At 42.5% G+C, this 19,657-nt stretch overlaps 2 protein-coding genes across 4 annotated transcripts in view; both read right to left on the bottom strand.

Moving 5' to 3' along the window:
- RSU1 (Ras suppressor protein 1) overlaps positions 1 to 1,968 on the bottom strand; it is a 205,655-nt gene extending 203,687 nt beyond the window's left edge. For all 3 annotated transcript variants that reach the window (XM_070381905.1, XM_070381903.1, XM_070381904.1), the window contains exons 1-2: positions 1,813 to 1,968; positions 1,462 to 1,573 (exon numbers count right to left, since the gene is read on the bottom strand). In XM_070381905.1, coding sequence (XP_070238006.1) covers positions 1,462 to 1,570 — 109 coding nt within the window. In that variant the 5' untranslated portion in view covers positions 1,571 to 1,573; positions 1,813 to 1,968. The remainder of the gene's footprint in view (positions 1 to 1,461; positions 1,574 to 1,812) is intronic.
- Positions 1,969 to 5,341: 3,373 nt separating this feature from the next.
- CUBN (cubilin) overlaps positions 5,342 to 19,657 on the bottom strand; it is a 261,035-nt gene continuing 246,719 nt past the window's right edge. Inside the window, exons 63-67 of the mRNA XM_005891915.2 lie at positions 17,822 to 17,969; positions 16,734 to 16,915; positions 13,491 to 13,656; positions 11,087 to 11,322; positions 5,342 to 7,678 (exon numbers count right to left, since the gene is read on the bottom strand). Coding sequence (XP_005891977.2) covers positions 7,571 to 7,678; positions 11,087 to 11,322; positions 13,491 to 13,656; positions 16,734 to 16,915; positions 17,822 to 17,969 — 840 coding nt within the window. The 3' untranslated portion in view covers positions 5,342 to 7,570. The remainder of the gene's footprint in view (positions 7,679 to 11,086; positions 11,323 to 13,490; positions 13,657 to 16,733; positions 16,916 to 17,821; positions 17,970 to 19,657) is intronic.

The following is a 19,657-nucleotide window of genomic DNA, read 5'->3' as shown; positions in this document are numbered from 1 at the left end:
ATGGGAGAGGAGTTTGGGGGAGAATGGATACATGTAAATGTATCATTGAGTTCCTTTGCTGTCCACCTGAAAACTATCACAACATTATTAATTGGCTATGCTTCTTACAAAATAAAAACTTAAGGGCAGTACAAGGGCAGTGAAAGTGGAGGTGAGAGGAGCATTAGGAAGACAGCACAACAGCAGGAAGAAGAAACAAAAGCCTGAACTAAGTCAGAAGGAAAAAAAACGGAAAAAGATAATGAGTCAAGAAATGCTTATCATGTAACTTTCATGTGGAAAAAGAATGGAAAATGATTCAGAAATAATTTCCCATTAAAAAACCAAGTGACACATGAAAAGATGCCCAATATCACTAATTATTAGAGAAATGCAAACCAAAACCACAATGAGGTATCACCTCACACTGATCAGAATGACCATCATCAAAATGTCTAGAAACAAACAATAAATGCTGAAGAGGGTGTAGAGAAAAGGGAACCCTCCTACACGGCTAGTGGGAATGTAAACTGACAGAGGCACTACAGAGTACAGTATGGAGGGTCCTTAAAAAGCTAAAAATTGAGCTACCATATGATCCAGCAATCCCACTCCTGGGCTTGTAACTGAAGAAAAACATGTTTCAAAAGGATACAATGTTCAGCACTGTGTATAATAGCCAGCACACGGAAGCAACCTAAATGTCCAATGACAGATGAATGGATAAAGATGTGATACAGATATACAATGGAATACTACTCTGCCATGAAAGAGAATGAAATAATGTAATTTGTGGTGACATGGATAGACACTGAGTGAAGTCAGAGAAAGACAAATATCATCTGATATCAATTTTATGCGGAATCTAAAAAAAAAAAAACGATACAAATGAACCTATTTACAAAACAGAGTCACAGATGTAGAAAACTTCCCTAAGGGGGAAGAGGAGGAAAACTGGGAAATTGGGTTTGACATATACTCACTACTATGTATAAGACAACTAATAAGGACCTACTGTATAGCACCGAGAACTCTATTTAGTACTCTATAATGACTTATATGGGAACCGAATCTAAAAAAGGGTGGATGTATGTATCTGTATAACTGAATCACTTTGCGTACAGCAGAAACCAGCACATTATAAATCAGCTATGCTCCAATAAAAATTATTTTAAAAAAAAACACCAAGTGGCTATTTAGTAAACTGTGGAAAATCCACCCAAAAAACATCAATCAGCATGGACGAATGATGAGATCCAGCAGCTACAAGTTCGTGTAATTCTTAACCTTGCTCTCGTGCCTGTTTTCCAGCTGAGAGAACAAATCTGAGTGCAAGCTTTCTGAGCTAAGCCCTAGACAAATGCCCTTTACAAGCACCAGGTGGGGTGGAAACCATCAGAATGTCTCGAACTGCCACCAGCAGTTACTTGTTAAACTGATAAACCCACCCTCTCCGAGAGGAAGGCCCTCCGGAGAACTTACACAGGCCGTTGATGTCCAGCATGTTAGAGATGCCTCGGTCACTCATGTCCACTTCCGGCTGGTTCTTCTCCCGGCTCTCTTCCACCAACTTTTTCAGAGACTTGGACATGACCTGTACCAAACAATAACAAAGCACGTGGGCGACGGCCAGAAGGGTGCAAGGAGAGAAATGAGCGAGCCCCCAGCTGACACTCTCCAGTTTTCCCCAGGTGCTGGGAAGTGGGCAGCGGCGGGAAGGGTCTGGGAACAAGGATGGGGGTTGGGGAGCGAGGGACAGAGAAGTGGGGAGGGTCCAGCACCATTCCCGCCGCGGAGAGAAGCAAACACAACTGCAACCACACACACACTCACTGCGGAGGGCTGCACTTAACAGGCAGAAACTACAGACTTCTGCAGCGAGAGATGCGCTCGGTCGGTGCAAGACGAGCACCCAAACGAGGAACACGCCCTGTCCCGGCACTCCGCGCAGGCGCACAACGGACCGCTAGCAACTCCAGGCCCCGCCCGCTTCAGGCCCTTCCCTAATTAGGAGAACTGCTTACTAGACGTGGCTCAGGGCGAGGCTCCGCCCATAAAAGAATGCGTGCCCTGCGGCTAGCCAATCATGTATGCTGTTCGGCCTGGAGACTCCGCCCCACCCGTGGTTAGTGCCCCGCCCCCCCAGATTAGGCTTCGGATCGGAGAGAAGCCGCCCGGTGCGCAGGCTCAATTTGTAAATGGAAGCCAGAGTGCTGTGGGCGGAACCAGGGAAGTTTGGGCCCGGGTTCAGGCTGTGTCAGGGACAAGTGACAAGTCAATAGTCTCTCAGTGTGTTACTTCTTTAACTTACTGGAAGTTGCTACCCTGAATCCTTTCCCCACAGTTGTACCTCCCGGTACATTTTGAGCTCCAGAAAGCAAGAATTATCTGATGGTCTGTGTGTCCCTGGCGTCCAGGTCGCAATCATGGAGCCTTGAGTCACAGGACAGGGAATAGACATATGATAAATACGTGACCCCTGTGTTCTTATGCTATGTCATAGCTTAGTTTGCTTTCTGTTGAATGATGATTTCCTCGAACAATTTTGTGTTGTTTTTTCTTTTAACTAGAATTTGTTTTTCTTCTTATAACCTTAAGCTTTTCTTTACTCTACACTGTTTGAAATCCAATGGATTCTTCCTGAAGACTTTAGGAACCTACTAATATACTGCTGTAACTTGAACTGATTCTTTGTCCTTCCAGCTGAGAGATTGTAACTTTTTAAAACTTGGTTCCTGGGTTTAAACAGACATTTCTGGTAGTCACCTTGCTGAGTAACTACTCTCAAGTAACCTTCTCTAAAAGGATGTATAAGAGGCACAAAGTCGCATGTTTTTAAATGTCCTTTTTCTCCCATGCCCCACATGGAATTCTAGGTTCAAAATCAGTTTCTCTTAAATCTCAATGGCATAGTTCCAGTGACTTCTGCTTGCAATGTTGATGCCCAGAAACGTCTCCTTAAATCTTTGCAGGAAACTATTTTTTTCCCTTGAGAAGCATTTGTGATCTTTTTATTATTCATCACCATAATCTCTCTGATGGAAGCTCTTTTTTTGTTTAATCTGTTCAGTGCTCATTGGGTCGTTTTCAGAGGATGGTTCATTTCTCTCTTCCTCTCTAGAAATTGTTTTCAGTTAATTCTTTTGAAATTTCCTACCATTTTCTATGATTTATCACTCTTGGAAATCTTTTCATATGGCAGCTTCCTGGGCCAGTTTTCAGTAGCTAGGTTTTTTTTCCCCCTCATATATTTAACACCCCCGCCCCCCCCCCCCCACAACACACACACTTTTTAATTTAACGTTCTGGAAGATTTTCTCTGTTTTATCTTGCAAAGATGTTAATTTTTTTAAGCTATTAAAATTTTTAAAGTTGTTTTGACTATTAATGAAATATGCTTCTTAAGCCTTCCTTGTTTAATAGTGCCCTGCTTTTGTTTCATGAATGCACACTGTTCTCAAATATCTCTGAGGATAGCAATTTTTAAACCTTTCTTCTGTTTACTAAATTGTTTCCTCATGTCCCATTTTTTGTTAGTTTATCTAGTTCGTTCCCATTATGGCTGCTGTAACTTTTCCTCTGTCTGCTGACTCCTGGTTTTCCTTTTGTACTGAAGCATGAAACCTGAGCTGATTTTCCTAGCTAGCTGGTGTGCTCTACTTCCTCCTCTATTGTTGATGTGTATTTGTTTCCCTCTTAAGTCATCATTAATTTTCCTAGGCTATTTGTTAAATTTCTTCATAGGTTAGAAGATGGTCCTCACAAGGGTGCTTCCCCATGTTTGCATTCACTTCCAATTTTCCAGAAATTCGTTTTCACTCCTTTATAACCTTCTTCCATTCTTTTCACTTTTCACCAGTACAATTCTTAATGAAATGTGTCCCTAAGTTCCAGATTTTTATAACATGGAAACAGGACTGGCTTCCTGGATATGCAAACAGTACACAGTGTCAGAAAACTCCGGGCTTAAATAGGCCCCACAGTTAGTTTCTTGTTCTGATGTCACCAGCTTGAGATGTTTAACACTTTGAACCAGGGGCCCTGCATATTAGGTAGCTATTCCTGCAAGGAAAAGTATTTATCTGAGCTGAAATCGCCCTTGCAGTGTCACTGCCAAGAACTTACACAAAGTCTGTGCTTCATTCTCCTTTGGAGGGAATGTTCTACCCCTGCCTGTGAGCCCCCAGAGTGGGCCAGTCAAGGACAATCAAGGGGGATGCCTGGTTCCCCGAGGTACTGAAGCTGAATCTGGCCTCTGTACACCAACACCAAGTTAATTCTTAAAGACAGAGTTTTGGGTGAAATAGAAAAGCTTTACTGGTTTGCCAGGCAGAAGGGAGAAGAGCAGACTAATGCCCTCAAAACTGTGTCCCACATGTGCACCATGGCTGATTCATGTCAATGTATGGCAAAAACCACCACAATATTGTAAAGTAATTATCCTCCAATTCAAATAAATTAAGTGATTAAAAAAAAATCAACTGTCCCAACCTAGAGGGTGTAGTGAGAAATAGGAATGGTTCAAAGAGAGTGTGATCTGCTCCTGGACATTCTCCTGATTGGCTGGTGGTGAGGTGGAGGGGAGTCAGCCTCATCAACCTTCCAGTTCCAAGCAGTCTGGAGTTCACGTGCTTGTGGGCAGCTTACCGCTAATTTCTCCCACCTGGTGGACCAGGGCTACACTATTGTTTCTTGACAGTTCCTTGACTGTCTCTTGACAGAGAGACAGTCTCCACAACCCTCTCTTCCCTAATTAGCAACTATTTGAACCTGCTCCTTGGAGCACAGGGAAGGTCATGGAGACTGATTAAAGCCTATTTTTGTAATCAAGAAATGCCCGACACACAGAAAGGCCCAGAAGCCCCACAGGTTCCTGCTCAGTATCAGCACCCCAGACTACAAAACAATGGTTGAAATTCAAGTAAATTATTATATAAATCGTTCATTTTGAAAATGTCTTTTGTAGGGACTTCCTTGGTGGCTCAGTGGTAAAGAATCTGCCTGCCAATGAAGGAGTTCACAGGTTCAATCCCTGGTCTGGGAAGATTATACATGCCTCAGAGCAAGCAAGGCCACGCGCCACAGCTATTGAGCCTGTGCTGTAACAGAGCCTGCACTCCGCAATAAGAGAAGCCCACAATGAGAAGCCCGCACGGTGCAACTAAAGAGTAGCCCCCACCCACCTCAATTAGAGAAAAGTCCACACAGCAACGAAGACCCAGAACAGCCAAAAATAAATAAAATTATTTTTTAAATGCCTTTTGTAGTCTCTAAACTGTGCTTATAATAAACAACTTACAAAGAAACATATGAAGGTATGAAATTAAAATTTGAAAAGCCAATTTCTCATTAATATCCAAAAATTATCATACCATGTTTCTTCCAATAACTTTCCCATTAAATTGTAGCCATGGAGTGATTTGAAGTCTCAATAAGTAAAACATTTTCTTCCTTTAACACTATCTTTGACTCCGTATAATTTCTACATTTTTACTAAAATAACAGCAATTGCATCAGAAAATTTTCAGGCCATATTTTTTAGTAATGTCACTAGATCTATGAAGATAGTCGGGTTTTCATACTTAATACGTTCACACATAATCCTTCTGGCTGGATGGGAGGAACTTTCTTGGGTGGTTGCTGAGGTTAAAATCACCATTCCGTCACTGAGATTTTACAAACTTTTTCATACCTCATTTTCCTCAACTGTAAAATGGAGGTGATTGTTCTTAGATTTCCATGAGTGATGAGAGAATGATGCCTGGCATAAAGCAAATGCTACTGATGTGAGTTCTCCTTTTTATTAACAAAATTAATTATGTTACTATTCCCTTGAAAAGCATGTGCTGGATTTTTAACAAATTCCATTGACTAATAAAATAGAGTTGAAATTTAGGAGATGATGACAAGTAGGAGGAGTAACCCAGGCATCACTCAGCCCCAAACTAACATTGGCCCAACCATCCCTGGGGTTTTCTTCACAGGTGCTTGAAGTGCCAGGAGATCCCTGGCCTGTGGTGGCCTCTGGCTGACTTATCCCAGGCAGTTCCCTGAAGGTCAGATGAGGGTGACTGTCCAGTGACGGCTAACTTAACCTTGAAGACCAAAAGGCAGATGCTCAGTTCTTCCCACTAAAGTCCAGCTCTTTAGGGAGACAGACAAGAAGAGGAGAAAAGATCACATGGTGGATGGAAGCCTGGCTCCCCTGACTCCTGAGCTCCGTTTACTTCCAAGTAAGACTCCCCTCATCCACTCTTCAAGCCCATTCATTTTATATTATGTGGTCACTGTTGTTGTTTTTGGATTCCATTTGTGGCCTACAGAATGGGGGAAAATATTCTTATTTCCTGTTATTAGTTTAAAAATTACATACGAAGATTGATTATGCTATCTCTGCTTGATAGATGCACTTTCTGAATATTCTCACATGCCTCCTAGAAAAAATAACTCTTTAAAAATGACTTTTGTAGACGTCGTTACTCTAATGATGCAATCACAGATCCGATCATCTCTTACTGTTTGAAAGCTGCATATGCTAATCTTGCTTTCAGATAAAACTACTATTTCATAGGTTATTGTTCAACTTTCTCCATATTCTGTACCTCTGTGATTCATTTTTAGATAAAAAAGCTAAATCTTGTATCTATTCCCATCAAATTTCGTCTCAAGAGTTTCAGTCCATTGTTCCAGCTTTGTCAAGAACTTGGGTTTGATGGTCTCTTCATCATGTTCACCATTCTTTCCAATAGAGTCCTCCACAAAGTTGATGTATCCAACCATGATAGAGCTAAGCTGAGACTATCTCATTTAGGTGGCTCTGTAGTCTGTGCAGGTATCATTCCCCTGGCATCTGAGTAGTAGAGGAAGATGAAGTAACACATTTCATAATGTCTTTCATTCATTTGGTCCCATGTCCTTCATAAGACTTAACTTTGTATTTTTAACCTAATGTCTCCGGATTTAAAATAGCAGAATACTTGATGAAAGCATGCTTAACTAGGTATAACTTCACATCTTGTGAAGTTGTGTCCAAATAGACAAGTGGCACATAGGGAAACTGGGCCGGAGAGTTAAGGAAGTGGCTGGAAAGGCTAAAATTCAGACACAGGCAACTGGGCTCTGGAGTTCCTATCCTGAATGAGTCATACACTTTCTCAAAATGGAACTATTCAACTTGAAGTTTTACACAGACCTACAGTGAAAGACAAATTTCAGTGAGTTAAAAAGAACATGCAGCGCTACTGTTGAGATTTCAGTAAGGTTTATCATCCCTAATTTGACATTCACAGAGAAAACCATACTTCTATTTAATCAACTTCTGAAAGTGTACAGCACACAGGCCATAATCATTTCCAACCCTTTAAGGGATTCTAGAAATTTTCAGCTCAAAATACTAGATTAAAGAAGCTATGTTCTACATTCAAAAAATAAGTACAAATGTTGATTCCACGTGTACTTTGATGAAACACATAAAAGTTCAGATTATTCTCAGTGGCACAGGCAGAGGGTCAAGGATCCTGTCCAGCGTGAGGCCGGAGGGTCCAGCCCCTGCGGAATATCCAAGGTGCTGGGCAGACCCGGCCTCACTGGGCTAGCTGGCCCAGGTTAACCGGAGCGCTGATGGTCGGGCTGCATACTCTGTGTGAAATCTTATGAAGACACGATGTGATGAGGCCACAAAGGGAGCTATATCAGTGTCCTAAAATTGAAAAAGAAAAGAAGTAACAAATTATATAAAATTTGAACATTTTCCCAGAAATGTCAGTAGTAGTAAACAAGTACAACATAAAGAAGCCTTCTAGAATTTTCAGTAAACCTTCATATGTGTCTAGAAGTGATCTTGCTAAGTATTAATGTAGAGACTTTACACAAGAATATTGCTGGGTGGGGGTGCGGAAAGTAAGGAGCAATGGGGAGTGATTGCTAATGGATACAGGGTTTCCTTCTGGAGTACAAGAATGTTCTAAAATCAAGCACAGTGACAACAGCTTCCTGGATCCGGGAACTGACTAAAAGTTATTGAATTTTACTCTTTAAGTAGATGATTTCTATGGTATGTGAATTGCATTTCAATAAAACTGTCACTAAACTTTGAATTTCCAATTCAAGTTCTTATTGAAATTTTCATTCTTCTGATGGGAAACACAACTTATGTCCGCAACTAAAATGAACATCTGAATAAAGTAAATTACTCCCTTCACCAACACCTGTACTTTTCTTTGGGGGATGATTTTCATATCCTTTGTGGGGAACAGTTGTGTTTGTGTGTATCTGTGTGCATAGAAAGAGTGGGTAGATGGGTCTCTTTTCTTCTCCAATTATTAGCACTAGGGATATAAAAAATGAACCAAACATGCAAAAATCCCTGCTCTCATGAAGCTGACATCCCAGTGGGAGAGGTGAGGTAGGAAATAAGTCAGTAACAGGCACAGAAGCAAAGCATATCACACAGGGTCAAGGCTGCAGTCTGGGGCCCTGTTCCTCTGGTTCTGCTCAGGTCCCCTGCCTCAGTCCTACCCAGAGTCATCAAAAACAAAAAACAGCCAGACTTATTTCCAAGGCAGGAAATTATTCAGGTGAGCACAGCACAGGAATTCTTTTTCCTAAAAAGAGATACTAAGGGATACACAATATGGATCAATTGCTGTGTGCACACACTTTTTCTTTCCATTTCAACCTGCTCCCAAATTTCTACTTGTTATTCTGTGCTGACAAACTAGTATGAGCAGATTACAAAAATTTTAAACTCCTTCTCTTTAAAAAAATGTAAACTCCTCCTTACTTCCCTGTCATTCTCCCATGCTTCTAGATGTTCAGATTCTGTAACTCAGATGCCAGTGAGCAATGACAATTATCATAAAAGAAAACATTTCCCAATGATTGTATGATTAGCTATCCAAGAAGGGACTCCCACTGTTTTTCTGTAAATACACTGACCCTGCTGGGCTTCACACACTAAATAAATCAATGGTATCTTTAAATAATAAAACAATTACTCTGGAAACTAGGTCTAAATTTACTAAAGAAAATTTAAAACTGGGAAAATACTACAAACATCAATAGTTAAGAAAAGGAGACATAACTAATTACAGACTTGAATTTAATGTGACATTGGTTTAAATGGCAGTAATCTCTCTCAGTGCCTCAGTTTTCTTTTATCTGCAAAGTCCAGGGATCAAATGGGATTGTATATTTGAAAGTCACTGAAAACCAAAAAAAAAAAAAAAGTCATACAGACATGAAGCAATTATATTTTGAAAATAATCTCTTTTTGAAATTTTCACAGATTTCTTTCTTTATTTCTTTCTTTCTTTTTTGGCTGCACAGTGCAGTTTGTGGGATCTTAGTTTCCCAGCAGGGACCGAACCTGGGCCATGGCAGTGAAAGCACCAAGTCCTAACCACTAGACCCCTGGGGAATTCCTACACCACTCAACTAAATGTCTAAGGCCCAGTTAGCTTCCAAATATGACATGTGACTCATTTACTGGGATCTCTTTTCTGTGGGCCCCTGTGAATAACTGCAAGGGAGTATCCACTAGTCAGGTGACCCAGATTTCTCCCTCAGTAATTAGCTCTGTGTAGAGGGACAGAGCTACCAGAGAGTTTATTGATGTGTTGTCTGTAAACCAGAGGAGCCTCATTCCAGAAATTAGGCTGCACCCATGCAAGAGAAAACCACCCAGTGATTAAATATGATATGGTTATTTGCCTAATGATATAGTTAAGATGTTAATGATATATCAGTCAGTGGAAGAAAAAAACCAAACCACAAAACAGGATAAAATATGTGTGTGTATAGAAATATATTCCTCAAAAGTGTTTAGAAGAATATATGGGAGAACTCTCAGTTTTAGAAAAGTGGTTTTTTAAAAAATATTTTTGATAATACTGTTAATCAATTTTATAAACTGTAGTTATATTCTAAAAACTCTAGATTTCCAGCAGAGGCAATTCTCTGTTAGTTTGATCAGAAAGCATAAATGGACAAAGAGCAAAACAGTAAGAAACAGCTAACTTCTCATCAGTAATCATGCATCCCTCGCACTGAAGCTCTGGAAACATCCATCCACTTGGACATAAAACAAAAGGCAGCGAGGGGGGATGCAGCAATGTTGAGTCAACATCAGAATCTCCTGGAGGGCTCAGGGGAGATCTGAGATTTACCAAAACAAACTCTCAGTCCCCAGGACAACTGTTAATATCCCTGTGAATCTCTTCAAAGAGTTCCCACAATTTTCAGCAAGCGGTGAATGGAATGGAGGCAGGCATCCAACATTTCTATACAGTCAGCCCTGTAAGGACAGAGGGCTGACTAATCTGCTAATCTACATAGCAGATTCAACCAACCACAGAATCCAGCAGATACAGAACCTGTGGATACAGAATCCGCGATATGGGGGACGGACTGTACTCACTAGGCCAGTTTTTATAAGGGATCTGAACACCTGAGAATGTGGTATCTGGGTGGGGGGGGGCATGGGACCGATCCCCTGCAGGTACAGAGATAAGACTGTAATTCTAGTCACGCAGAAATAACATGGATGGGCAACCCTGGACAGTGCCTTTAAACCACACATGGAACTTCCACAAAGCAGCAGGCCACAAGTGCTCCCCCAGAAACTTTGATTCTATGGGCTGAGTGGGGACTGGAAGTCTGTGATGCTAAATAACTGCATATGTAATTTTGATGCACAGTCAAGTTTTGTAACGGTTAATAATACCGGTGGCTGGGTCAGTAAAGAATCTGCCTGTAATGCAGAAGACCTGGCTTTGATCCCTGGGTCGGGAAGATCCCCTAGAGGAGAAAATGGCATCCCATTCCAGTATTCTTGCCTGGCAAATCCCATGGACAGAGGAGCCTGGGGGGCTAAAGTCGGGCATGACATAGAGACTAAACCACCACTACCACCATTATTAATTTAATGAAAAGTCCACTAGGTGGCACTCGTGCTCCCCAAATAAACAGGAAAGTCAGAAAACTGAATTGCATTAATGAAAGTATGTTGTGCTCTGTGATTGCATGTCTGCCTTTAAACATGCCCTTTAAAGCTACTTTAATTATTCTGAAATGATAATTGGATTTTTTAAAAGCTTATTCTACTCACTGCGCCACAATAGGGCCCGGAGGATGGAGAATTAGCATCGGGTCCATCGTAGAGCAGGAGGTAGTTTTGGACACATTCTCCGGGATCCTCGATGCTGATAAAGTAAAAGCTGACGGTGACCGGTCTTCCAGCTGGAGCAAGGATGGCCCATTCACAGTGAGTATTGTTTGGGTAAGTGCCCGGATAGCCAGGGCTGGTGACCGAGCCACTGTCTCCATAAAGAGTCCCACCACAGCCTGCCAGGAAACAGCAGCATGGAGTTGGGTTCAGTCATGCAGAAACCACCCACTGTGCTTTAGTGCACTTAAGACAATGCAACATTTTCCTAAGGTGCTGAGACTCCTTGCAGGAAAAGTGGAGGCAGAAACCCTTTTCCTGTGCCTTCATGGGCTACATCCTTCTCCTCCATCACCACCTGCCACCTCCATCCCCACCTCCACCATATATTCCTTTCCCTGCAGCTCACCACTTAGGACCGACTTCCTCCAGGTCTATTTTTTGAAAATAGTGAGTTGAGAACGCAATGGGAAAACCAAGATCTTGATAAAGTAACTGCAGGAGAGAGTGAAGTCAATCTTGGCTACTTTGGTGGTATAGGTACTTGGATTGATCTTGAGTACTTTGACTCAAGGACAGTGACGTGGTGATGATGTGGGTGAAGTAAAATTAAAAGGGAAATTCTGGGGCAGGATCACAGAAACAGGTGTTTTATTTTAGGTTTTGGCAGTAATTTGTTGTTTTTGTTGTTTGTTCAGTAGCTCAGTCGTGTCTGACTCTCTGTGACCCTAGGGACTGCAACAACCCGGGCTTCCCTGTCCTTCACCATCCCCCAGAGTTTGCTCAAACTCATGTCCATCGAGGCAGTAATTACTTTACTAAAAAAAAGTGACTTTACCAGGCATAGAACTGATAGCTCCAAGACTGATATGCTTAAAAAGTCAAAGTTTCTTTTCTTTTTTTTTGGCCAAGTCATGTGGCATGTGGGGGTCTTAGTTCCCTGACCAGGGACTGAACCCACACCTCCCGCAGTGGAAGCACAAAGTCTTAACCACTGGACCACCAGGGTAGTTCCCCCTCCCTCCTAAAAAGAAAGCCAAAGCTTTTTAAGTACCGGTGTTAATTTTTTCGGTTTGTCAGTTTGCACAGGAAATCTATCATGATTTAGACCAGATGGCATGGGCATCCAGATACGCTGTACGCAGGAAGAAACTGTAGAGCATAATTAAAGAGCACAGAGCCGGGTTTCTGACCAGTGGGGGTTTGGGCCTGCCTCTGCCACAGTCTGGCTGTGCGTTTAAGGCAACTCATCAGTTGGGTGTTTTATTTCTTTATCTGTAAAATTAGGGCATAGAGATCATCTTTTACTTTTGTGCAGGTACCAAGAAATCATTATCCACAATTGTCTTGATAGAATCTTTTTATAGTCACTCGGGATATTTAAATGAATCATTTCCACATTCTTATGTTGAAAGCTTTTAGATATTTTCAGGGACATTTCATAAAAGTATTCCTTCTTTCTTGAGTTTAATGTATTGACATGACTTAAATTTCCTTCACTCATCAGTAAACAGCCAACCCAAACTGCAGGAAGGTGCTTACTGCCCTGCAAGAGCCATTAATCTCCAGGACTATTCAGAAATGAGAGGGCCTCCAAGGAACACAGCTGCTTAGATGTACTCAAGTATGTGTTTGTAACTTTTTGGCAAACTTTTATTTAATTTTCAGAGAAGTACACCTTGATGATCAAACCGAAAGTTAAAAATATGACAAAATCGGCTTCCCTGGTGCCTCAGTGGTAAAGAATCTGCCTGCCAGTGTAGGAGACACCGGTTCACTCCCTGGTCTGGGAAATCCCACGTGCCTTGAAGCAACTAAGCCCATGCACCACAATGATTGAACCTGTGCTCTAGAGCCCAGGAGCTTCAGCTACTGAGCCCACCTACCACAACTACTGAAGCCTGCACCCTAGAGCCCACGCTTCACAACAAGAGAAAGCACCCCAACGAGAAGCCCACACACCACAGCGAAGAGTAGCCTCCACTCTCTACAACTAGAGAAAAGCCCTCTTAGGAACAAATACCCAGCACAGTCAAAAATAAATGAATAAATACATAAAAATTTTTTAAAATATGACAAAATCAAAATGTATAAACTAATTACAAAATCTTTATACCTTATCTGTGCCTCATATGTAGATATATATTCTTTAGAGAAATAATAAATACAAGTAGAATTTTTTAAATCTATAATTTCATCATTAAAAAAAATCTCTATTTTTTAACAGAAAATGATCAAGTACACAGATTGGGGAGAAAGATGAGGTCCCTTTAACTGTCTTTTCTATGAGACACTGTATGTTTTTCTCGGCTGCATCACTTGCCCTGACAAAGTGCCAGTGTCTTACCGGAGGGTGAAGAGGTCCAGATAATTTCATATCCACGACCAGAAGTTGCACCATCACTCTTAAATCGAAGGTATAGTTCATGACTCTGGGAGAAAATGGGATTTGGCAGCAGAGTCCCACAATATGTGCCCAGTAATGGCGAACTGCTCTCACTTCCGTTTCTGACCTTTAAAAATTCACCATTAATGATGACACTTAGACATATAGTACCTTCTTTTCTGATCTATCATTGCTCCACATTAAGACATGAGACTATTTGAATAACTTTTTTGAGAAAAACTTTGTCTTTTTATATATATTTACACTCAGATGGCACTTTCATTTGCAAAGGAGAGAAACATGAAATTTGTAGATCAAAAACTATTTACACTTGGATTCAGAAATATGTATTCATCTCCAGCAGTTAAAACACGGAGGCATGTTTCTGCTGATAAAGTCAACTAGTTGATTGCTGTATAACAAACTAGTTATATCTTTGTTCTTGGGGAGATGCTTCAAAGAATGTAGTTAAAGTGAACTTTAAAAAGATGCGGGAAGAAAAATATCTGCATCATTTCCAGTTAACTCTGTGGTAGTCTATTCATCATACTGCAGTTATGCTTTTATCTCTCCTTAAAAATGGGTTGACTATAACGGGGCCATGAAAAAACAACATACAAAGTGTGATAAAGTCAAAACAAAATGAATTTCTATATGGGAAAAGGACATAATTAAAACAATCTATAAAATTTCTGACTGTTTAGATATATTTTAAAAATACACTGTGAAGCTGAATATATTTCTAAAAGAGAAAATCATTGCATGGTGTAGACACACATGAAAACAGGAAACGAGCTGTCCTGTGCCTGTGGTAACCACACGGCAAATTCAATCAAATTCTGCCCTCCAGCCTGGGTCCCGCTACACATTCACAATCAGCCCCAATTGGAGGAGGACTCTTGAGGGCTATGAACACACGTGATTCAGGAGTTTGGGCTGGATCCAGCCCCTCCTGGAGGGATGCTGACTTTATTGAGTTGATACCTGTATTTAAAATCCTGAAAGTGCCTCTGTTCCCTTTATATTCCCATAGTTTAACATGTGGTTAATTGTTGGTTGTCTTAAGTCACAGAATGTCTTCAGAGGTGTGGTAGGTAGTCTGGTCAGGTTGTGTTGCTCAGGAGATATCCCCCACCCTGACTTTTTGTTTGTTTGTTTTACCACAAGACTTGTGGGGGATCTTACTTCCCCGACCAGGGATCGAACCTGGGCCCCAGCAGTGAAAGCACTGTCCTAACCACTAGACCACGAGAGGAGTCCCTGGAGAGATTCCTTTTAGGTCTATAGAGTAGCCAGCAGGAGAGAAAAATGCCTTTCTGGATTATTCTGCTAAGTGTTTATACAAAGTAGCCTTGCTGTGGGTGGAGCAGCCGGTTCACAGTCAGCAGACAGAAGTCCAACTGCCCTACTCCAGTCTGGACATGGGTCTTTTTCCTCTGGATCCTCTTTAGAAAGTTGATGCTCTAAGAGAAGGAGCGGGATATTCATTCTCACGGAATATGCCAATGAATCGTCCTTTTCATTTCTCTCTGCACAGGAGGAATGGGACAGGAGAGCAGAGAGCATCTCTGGGAGTGCAGATGAGCCTGAAAGGGTTGCTGAAGGCAAAGGCAGATTTCAAATGGGGTCGAGAGCTTGGCCTTCAAGGGGTATAATACATTCAGAATCCTCATTGATAAATTTCCATTCTCATCATCATTAACATGAACGGAATGCTGAGGCTGCAGTAAACCGTGCCAGAATCTTCCCACTGAAAACCAGAAACAGCTGGGCTTTGCAGGCCTGAGCTGCCGTTTCCTGTCTTTGCTTATTGGATGGGAAGTTTCAGACCCGTTTCTATGGGTTAAGGCTTGGCGGCTAGAGAGTCGCCCTTGCTTCCCAGCATCCAGAGGCAAATAGCAGAGTTCATGCTAGTCACTAACGGGCAACTCAGGCTTGATGTGAACCAGGAGTAGCTGCACTGTGACTCTGAACTGTCTGGATGGTTTGTCTTTTTTCTGTGTCTCTCTCCACCTCTCACTTCTGCTTTATGCTCCATGGAACTGTTCAGCCTCCATGGTGGGTACGTACGTAGGGCTGAGTTTACTAACCTGATTGATGCCAACAAGACTGTCCTTCTCTCATCTCCTCCCTGCTACATCCATGTCCTCCCAGTTTCTACCATGGCTAAGGTTCCCCATGAAAAGGCATATGCTTCCTCTGAGAACTTTTACACTCTAGGTTGAGCATAGTCATTAACCAAGGACTTAGATGAATTCTATGGTGGGGGGCGCTTTCCAGGATAATAAAACTCCATAACAGGTCTAGGGGAACAAACCAACTTTTTGGGAACCTTGCCAGAGATTCGCATGTACATGAAACACAGCCAACTTAGGGACTCTCGGATTAAGATTTAGGTGTGAATTCAATTCACAGAGGGATTCAGCATCTTTGTACGTCTGAGACTTACTCAGCAACTCAGTTTACTTCCTAAGAATGAATACATTTCCAAAAGAGTCTGCAAAGGACACGGGAGAGAACGCTGCGGTTTTTATAGCAAAATATAGGTGCTAAGCTCCAGACAAGGGAGGGTTCTCTCTCAGTGTGTTTGGGGGGAAGGAGGGTAGGGTGGGTGGGGGAGGACAGGCAAAGAGCAAAGGTGCTTCAGAGGAGGAGGAAGAAACAAAGCGCTCCTCTTGTGTCTGCCAAACAGGTGGTCAAGGAGACACTCTCCGTAGAGAACACTGAAGATGCCCCGAACATACTGTGGCCATCAGCTAAATCAGGTAAACTATTTAGTATCATTTCTTATTAAAGTCAGACATATCTTCCATCTCCAAAATTAGCACTTTGCACTTGACCTTCCTCTGGTCCTTCCAGTCTCAAGCCACATATCAGTGCCTTCAAGATGCCTTCTCTGTCCCCAGGTGGGTTAAGTGCCCCTAACCTTGCTGGCTGTTGGTCAACAAGAGCAGACTACTTCCTGTCTTGTCTTTCCCATGGATTGTGAGCCCCCGGGGAACCCTGACTGTGTCTTGTTCTCTCCTGGATTTCCCATGTCTGGATCTTGGAGATGGTTGGTATCTAGGGGATGAAGGGATGATGAACAATTTAATGAAATGAGGAAGGAATATGATTAGCAGTAGCAGAGGAAAAGGTGACAAATCTTTAGGGATCCAGCATCTTTTACATAGTTCATTTACATGATATTCAGCCGCGTGTTACCTCCAAGAAGTCATGGGTGCAGCCACTTGAGTCCTCGATGCCAAATGAGTGAAAGAAGAGGGAGATGGTGTGGTTGTCGGGGGCTGTGAGCACGGTTGTGCAGTCCACGTCGCTGGCGTAGTCACTTGGCCAGCCAGGACTCCGTAGGTTGCCAAATGCCTTCTTATATTCTCGATTGCAATCTTAGAGGAAAGACAGTATCTTAATTAATGTATGCATCCCAATAGTTAGTTCTCCTTCAACTTGACAGGAATAATTCAAGAAAATTATTAAATCGGAGCAAACTTCAGAAAAAAGCTAATCTAGCTCCTCCATTTACCTCTGAGATGACTGAGATCCCAAGACCTGAGGTGGACAGCGTGCCGGGCAAACGCAGTGCAGTGTCTTAACACAAAACATCCTAGTGTGAGATGTGAAATGTGAAGACTCTCCTGTGAAGATGAACATTCTAGCACTCTCTGCACTTTTCTGATGATCCGGAGGTGGAGCTGGCTGACATTTAGACTCTGGACATACAGACTCTACCTCCAAGACAGAGTTTTGTCTGAGGATGTTTCCTCAAATACTTTGATGAATTGTTCATTCTGATACAACTGATATAGCTTTTGACCATTTTTGGTAAAAACACCCTGACTGTTTTTGTTTGTTTTAATCAAAGGCAGCTTTGGTTTTAATCAAGCTTGAAACGAACATTACATACAGTGTTCTCTGGAAATCAATTTCTCGGTGACAGTGAACAAGTAACTCTTTCAAGGCTCCTTGGTTTTTCCAAAGTAGTTTTCTAATACATAGTGATTTCTCTATGTGGTTAAGAGCATAATTAACATAGTAACTGGTATATATTTTTAATTAACAATATGAACTTAATATCCTGCATTCTCAACATTTTAATTAGTATTTCATTTGCTTTAACTCTTCAGAAGCCAGCTTTAGTCATCTACTAAATGGGGCAAGGCTTCTGGTAAAGTCTTACTTCACGTGGGTATGGTTTGTGTCAACAAACCTTAATTTATTCACAGGAGTCAACTCTAGCAGTAATTGTAATAATGGCAGTTTTTCTGAATAAAAGATTAAATCCCCAAGCTCACCTGCAATCTTATAGGTAAAACCCACTCTAGAGTTAATACTGAAAACTTCTGATTTGAAAACGATGACTGCGGTGCTCGTGGAGGAGTAAAATGTGGGCACGGCTGACACATTTCCACCGCAGAAGCGAATTCCTGGGTTTCCATTACTCTGAAATGGAATGGAAGCCAAGGGTCAGCAGGTTTAGTTTCAAAAGAGAATAGGCCACAGCAGAAATTAAACTGCACATAAAAATACACTTTAAATATTTAACCATGGAGACCAATTATAGAGTTTAAAGCACTCTGCAGTAAGATGTCACCTTGGCCATGGAATTGACAGATGTCTCACATCTGAGGGCTGGGTGAGAAGTGGAGAGGTTTCTGCTGAAACCACAGGGCAGCCCCCTGCCTGTTGAAAACAGGACCATCCCCCTCACTCCAAGTCCTCTCTAAGGGCTAGGCTGTTGTCAGAGCTCAGCCAGGCTGCTGGAGCTCACTACAGTTCACCTGGGGCATCTCCGTTGTTCGGAAGCCCCTACGGCTAACCAACACTGTTCCTGGCCCTCTCTCACCACCCTTTAGCAAACTTGCACTGTATGAGTTGCTCCTCAAACTGCAGCGAAACATTCCACGTATTCCCAGGTGCCTCCACCAGGCAGCATCCTCAGTTCAGGATTCCTACACTCTAATCCCATCATTCTTTTTATGTCAACCACCTAATAACATGATCAGTTCAGTTCAGTCGCTCAGTTGTGTCCAACTCTTTGCGACCCCATGAATCGCAGCACGCCAGGCCTCCCTGTCCGTCACCAACTCCCAGAGTTCACTCAGACTCACATCCATCAAGTCAGTGATGCCATCCAGCCATCTCATCCTCAGTTGTCCCCTTCTCCTCCTGCTCCCAATCCCTCCCAGCATCAGAGTCTTTTCCAATGAGTCAACTCTTCGCATGAGGTGGCCAAAGTACTGGAGTTTCAGCTTTAGCATCATTCCTTCCAAAGAAATCCCAGGGCTGATCTCCTTCAGAATGGACTGGTTGGATCTCCTTGCAGTCCAAGGGACTCTCACGAGTCCTCTCCAACACCACAGTTCAAAAGCATCAATTCTTCAGCACTCAGCTTTCTTCACAGTCCAACTCTCACATCCATACATGACCACAGGAAAAACCATAGCCTTGACTAGATGGACCTTTGTTGGCAAAGTAATGTCTCTGCTTTTCAATATGCTATCTAGGTTGGTCATAACTTTTCTTCCAAGGAGTAAGTGTCTTTTAATTTCATGGCTGCAGTCACCATCTGCAATGATTTTGGAGCCCCCCAAAATAAAGTCTGACACTGTTTCCACTGTTTCCCCATCTATTTCCCATGAAGTGATGGGACCAGATGCCATGATCTTCGTTTTCTGAATATTGAATTTTAAGCCAATTTTTTCACTCTCCTCTTTCACCTTCATCAAGAGGCTTTTTAGTTCCTCTTCACTAGGTCAGGGGCAGTGGCCGAGAGTGCCAGGCTGCGACGGCGCAGGAACGGCCAAGAGGAGCTACCCCGTGTCCAAGGTCAGGGGCAGCAGCCGGGAGGAGCTACCCCACGTCCAAAGCCAGGGGAGGCGGCCGAGAGGAGCAACCCCACCTCCAAGGAGTGGTGGCTGCGCGGGCGCAGGAGGGCCTAGAGGAGCTATTCCACGTTCAAGGTCAGAAGGGACGGCGGTGAGGAGATACCCCTCATCCAAGGTAAGGAGCAGTGGCTGCACTTTGCTGGAGCAGCCCTGAAGAGATACCCCTTGTCCAAGGTAAGAGAAACCCAAGTAAGACGGTAGGTGTTGCAAGAGGGCATCAGAGGGCAGACACACTGAAACCAT

The sequence above is a fragment of the Bos mutus genome, chromosome 13 (genome assembly GCF_027580195.1).
Source record: "Bos mutus isolate GX-2022 chromosome 13, NWIPB_WYAK_1.1, whole genome shotgun sequence".
Taxonomy (NCBI): Eukaryota; Metazoa; Chordata; class Mammalia; order Artiodactyla; family Bovidae; genus Bos; species Bos mutus.
Note: the sequence above shows the minus strand (reverse complement) of the source record. Positions and strands in the feature narration are given on the sequence as shown.